Source organism: Aptenodytes forsteri, unplaced genomic scaffold (genome assembly GCF_000699145.1).
Source record: "Aptenodytes forsteri isolate BGI_AS27 unplaced genomic scaffold, ASM69914v1 Scaffold255, whole genome shotgun sequence".
Lineage (NCBI taxonomy): Eukaryota > Metazoa > Chordata > Aves > Sphenisciformes > Spheniscidae > Aptenodytes > Aptenodytes forsteri.
The window spans coordinates 3,823,954-3,828,674 of NW_008794888.1; the positions used below are offsets into that span (position 1 = coordinate 3,823,954).

Consider the following 4,721-nt stretch of genomic DNA (forward strand, 5'->3'; position numbering starts at 1 on the left):
CGGGCGAGTGCCTGGTGCTGGAGCAGGAGGGGCCGCGGCACCGGCTGGTGCTGCCCTGTGCCCGGCTGCAGGACGCGGGGGAGTTCGTCTGTGATGCCGGCGGGGACTCTGTCTTCTACACTGTCACTGTGGCAGGTGGGTGTGATGCACAGCTACGGCCCTGTCCCCCTTCTCCCTCTGCCCCGGCTCCATGCTCACGCTGCCATCCCACCGGTGGCTGCAGCATCTCGGCTGTCCCTCGCCTCCTCGTGAGCGGCTCCTTGCCTGTGCCCCTGGGCTGGAGGAGGATGCGGGCAGGGGCAGGTCAGCTGCTCTGTCTCCTGGAGCTCTGTGCCACGCTGTCCCTCTGCACCCCAGGGCACAGCCACACTGCCTGCCCATGGGTTATGCCACCTTGCACCCAGCCCTGGTGCTCCCTCACCTTTCAGCTATCAGCACTGCAGGTCTGGGATGACCCCAGCCACTGGCCCCAGGGCAGCTAGGATGGAGGCCAAGTGACACAGGGTCTTGGTCCTCTCAGCCCCACAGGTCCACATTGCCCCAGTGCCCGAGGCACGGCAGCTCCAGGAGGTGCTGGCAGGGCTGCCCGTGCTGCTGGAGTGCCAGGTGTACCCCCCAGATGCCCCTGTCCACTGGCTGAAGGACGGCAAGGCCGTGGTCCCGACCGAGGTCCTGGCCATCTGCTCAGAAGGATGCTCGCAGAGGCTGCACATCCCTGCAGCTGCGCTGTCCGACTCGGGGATGTACACCTGCAATGCCGGGGACGATGCTGCCAGCTTCAGGGTGACCGTGAGCGGTGAGCTGCCCAGGGGGTGCCCATCTTCACATGGGGCTCACCCAGCACCATGGCTGAGCCCCCCCCGTGTGTCCCCTGGCAGAGGCACCGGTGAGGGTCGTCAGCTCCAACAAGGAGGCCCCCCACGCCTATGTAGCCGGGCAGCGCGTGGAGCTGTGGTGCCAGCTGTCCCGCCCGGCGGCTCCGGTGCGCTGGTACAAGGATGGGGAGGAGGTGGAGGCGGGCGAGAGCCTGGTGCTGGAGCAGGAGGGGCCGCGGCGCTGGCTGGTGCTGCCCTGTGCCCGGCTGCAGGATGCGGGGGAGTTCATCTGCGACGCTGGGGATGAGTCTGTCTCCTACCACGTCTCGGTGGCAGGTTGGTGGCACAGCAGGGATGTCCTGGGAAGGGCAGCGCTGCCCCAGCTCTGTGCCATGAGGTCCCCAGCCCTGCTCCCTGCCCTCAGCATCGTGGAGGACAGGGTGCAGCTGCATCACCCAGGGGCTGGTGGGTGCCCCCCTCCAGCCATGCTGGGCTGGCACCGTGTGCTCGCCACCCTGCCCTCGAGCAGGTCCTACCCCTTTGCACTGGGATGAGAGGCTGTAGCATCCGTGCAGCCCCATGGGGACAGGGATGCAGGTGACAGTAAGTAGGGACAGCAGAGCCAGGAGCGGTGCAGAGAGCAGGTCTCACACCCTTCCTCCATGTCCCCGGCAGAGCTGCCAGTGAGGATCCTGCACCCTCCGCAGCGCTCGCTGGAGCTGCTGGTGCAGGCGCCAGGGTGCGTGGAGCTGCGGTGTGAGCTCTCTGTGCCAGATGCTCCTGTGAGCTGGTTCAAGGATGGGCTGGAGGTAGACGAGACCGACAATCTGCTGCTGCTGGCGGAGGGGGCCTGGCGCTGTCTCCTCATCCCCAGGAGCAGCGCGGAGGATGCGGGCGAGTACATCTGCGAGAGCAAGGATGAGGCCGTCTCCTTTGACATCAAGGTGTCAGGTCAGCGGGGACCTGGGAGCAGGAAGGCACTGATGGGGTTCCAGCCCGCGGGGTCTTTCCCAGCTTGGGTGAGGGGGACCAGCTCCTCCGTAGTGACGGAGCCGGTGGGTGCCCAACCCCTGGGTGCTGGGCCACCCAGAGCATGTGCTCACCTGGGGCTGGCAGCAGAGGTGTCCCCCGGGGCTGTGTTGTCCCCATGCTGCTTTGCATCATGGCCACGCCATCCTTGCAGAGCCGCCAGTGAGAATCCTGCAGCCCTGCAGACCTCCTCCCATCGTGACAGTGTCCCCTGGGGAGACGGTGATGCTGGACTGTGAGCTGTCCCGCGTGGATGCCCCCGTGTGCTGGACCAAGGAGGGCGTAAGGCTGGAGGCTGGGGGCAACCTGGTCCTGGAGGAGGAGGGTGCCCACCGCCGCCTGCTCATCCCCATGGCCCGAGCCGAGCACTCCGGAAAATACGTCTGCGATGCCACCGATGACACAGTGACCTTCACCGTCCAAGTGTCAGGTGAGCAAGAGGCTGGGGGAGAGCCTGGCGGGGGGTGCTGGGTGCACGGACCCTGGAGACCCCAGCTCTGCTGTGTTGGGTGCTGCAGACCCACTGGTCAGGATCCTGGAGAGGGATGTCCTGCCGACCCACCGGCACTGCCGGGCCATGGAGGACCTGGTGCTGGAGGTGCACCTCTCGCACGCCCACGGGGAGGTGAAGTGGTACAAGGACGGGGAGAAGTTGCAGGACACCGGGCGTGTGCGGCTGGAGGAGGATGGGGCACACCGCTCGCTTGTCGTCCTGGGCACCACAGGCAGGGACGCGGGGGAGTATCTCTGCGACACCGGCGACGACAGCATCATCTTCTTTGTCACCGTGGAAGGTGAGTGGGAGGTTCTGGGGGGGACGGCCAGCGGGGCGAGGACCGAGGTGGGTCCTTGGCTGTTGCCAGTCTGGTGTGGGGCTGGGCTGGGTGGCAGTGAGCATGGGGAGGCTGGTGGGGGGGACACAGGGAGTGGGTTCCCCCACGCGGGGGCTCTGTGGAAACCCCTGCGCTGCCCAGCTGCAGCGAGAGGAGGTCCGGACAGGATCCGGCCATTGCAGCACCCGGCACAGGCTGCTGCTCCCGTGGTGACAGCCCGTCTCTCCAGTCCCAGAGCCACCGGTGACCATTGTGGGCAGCACGGGCGCCGTGGAGCATCGCTGCCTGGTGGCCGGGGAAGACCTGGTGCTGGCTTGTGAGCTCTCCTGGCCTGACGCCACTGTGGGCTGGCTCCGGGATGGCCAGGAGGTGCAGCCGGGTGAGCGGGTGCAGGTTGAGGCCCGCGGGGTGCTGCGGCAGCTCACCATCCATGGGGCACAGCCCGATGACTCGGGGTGCTATGTCTGTGATGCTGCCAGCGACCGCGTGGTGACAAGTGTGGAGGTGTCAGGTGAGCCGGCAGGAGCTCAGCACCCTGGGGGCCCCCAGCACAGTGGGATCCTGCCACAGCCCTGGGCAAGGGGAGGGGATGCCTCTGTGACCACACTGATGGCAGAGACCAGCACAGCAGCATGGCAGGGGAGGGCGGGAGCCCTGTCCCCAACCCCGCAGGAGCTGTCGGCCAGGAAGGGGCATGTCAGGGTTGTGGCGAGACGTGTCCCTCCCGCCTCCCCCAGCCAGGGGCTGGTTAAATTTAGCCTTGGCCGGCTCCCAGGCGCCGCTCCTCCTGCTTTGGCTGCCAAGGGCTGAGCTTAGCCCGGACCCTTATCAGCTGGAGATGGAGGGCTGGGCAGGGTGGGAGAGAGCCTGGCACAGGCAGGTGTCCTGGCTCCCAGTAAGGCACTCGGGATGGGGGGGACACCAAAATGAATTGCCTCAACTCGGCAGCTGAGCTGCCTGTGCAGGGAGGGATGCAGGAGTGACGGGCTCTGCCACCATCCCTGCCTGGGCCCCCTTCCCCAAGGGGACCCTGAGCTGCCAGACCCCGCCAGCCTGCACGCCTGCCCCACCGGGACCCCGAGCCAGCCCCACAGCAACCCCCAGCCACTCACAGCATCCCGCAGCTGGATGCATCATGACCCCCATCGGCCCCACAGCCCTCCTGCCCCACGGTGACTCACGGTGGGCATTGCCACCTCTCCGCTCGCAGCAGTCCCGTCCCTGCACTGCCCAGCACCGTGGGGACACCCCTGAGCCCTGCCTTGTCCCCCATGCCCCCCAGCCCGGCCTGTGCGCATTGTCAACAAGGAGGAGGCGCAGAGCCCGCTGGAGGTGCTGGAGGGGGACAGTGTGACACTGGTGGCCCGGCTGTCCCCTGAGATGGCAGCAGCGCAGTGGCAGAAGGATGGACAGACACTGCATTCGGGCGGGCGGCTACTGGTGTGCAGCGAGGGCCCCGCGCGCAGCCTCACCATCAAGCAAGTGGAGCTGGGCGACAGTGGCATCTTCTTCTGCGATGCTGGTGATGATGAGGTGCATTTCATGCTGCACGTGAAAGGTGAGCCTGGAGGTGTCCCTCACCCATGCCAGGGGGCAGGAGTGGTCCCCTGCCCCACACTGGGATGCTTCGTGCCCCCATCCCACGCTGGTGCTACTGGCAGGGGCACAGCTAAGCCCGGCGCTTCCTCGACACAGAGGCGCCCGTGCTGTTCGTGAACAAGCGGGAGGAGCAGGAGAAGCTGCTGGTGCTGGAGGGCAGCAGTGCTGTGCTCTCTGCTGTTGCCTCCACGGAGCGAGCCGATGTCACCTGGCTGGGCCCACGGCAGGTGGCGGTGGCCGGCGAGCGCTGTGAGCTGCGGAGGGATGGCCGCGTGCACAGCCTCATCCTCCACAACATGGCCAAGGAGGATGCTGGCATCTACACGTGCCTCTCCCCCCACGACCAGATGCAGTTCGACGTGAGCGTTCGAGGTGGGTGGCGGGGGAGTGGCGGGGGTGCCCGGGGACCCGCCCTGTGGCGGCAGTGGGTGCTGAGGCTGGGTGT

The 4,721-nt window shown here is 67.2% G+C and overlaps 1 protein-coding gene across 1 annotated transcript in view; it reads left to right on the forward strand.

Moving 5' to 3' along the window:
- OBSL1 (obscurin like 1) overlaps positions 1–4,721 on the forward strand; it is an 18,818-nt gene that overhangs the window by 8,424 nt on the left and 5,673 nt on the right. The window contains exons 9-16 of the mRNA XM_019470932.1: positions 1–135; positions 879–1,151; positions 1,491–1,766; positions 1,999–2,274; positions 2,363–2,638; positions 2,907–3,188; positions 3,960–4,235; positions 4,373–4,648. The exon at positions 1–135 is cut by the window's left edge and continues 168 nt beyond it. Of these exons, the coding sequence (XP_019326477.1) occupies positions 1–135; positions 879–1,151; positions 1,491–1,766; positions 1,999–2,274; positions 2,363–2,638; positions 2,907–3,188; positions 3,960–4,235; positions 4,373–4,648 (2,070 nt within the window). The remainder of the gene's footprint in view (positions 136–878; positions 1,152–1,490; positions 1,767–1,998; positions 2,275–2,362; positions 2,639–2,906; positions 3,189–3,959; positions 4,236–4,372; positions 4,649–4,721) is intronic.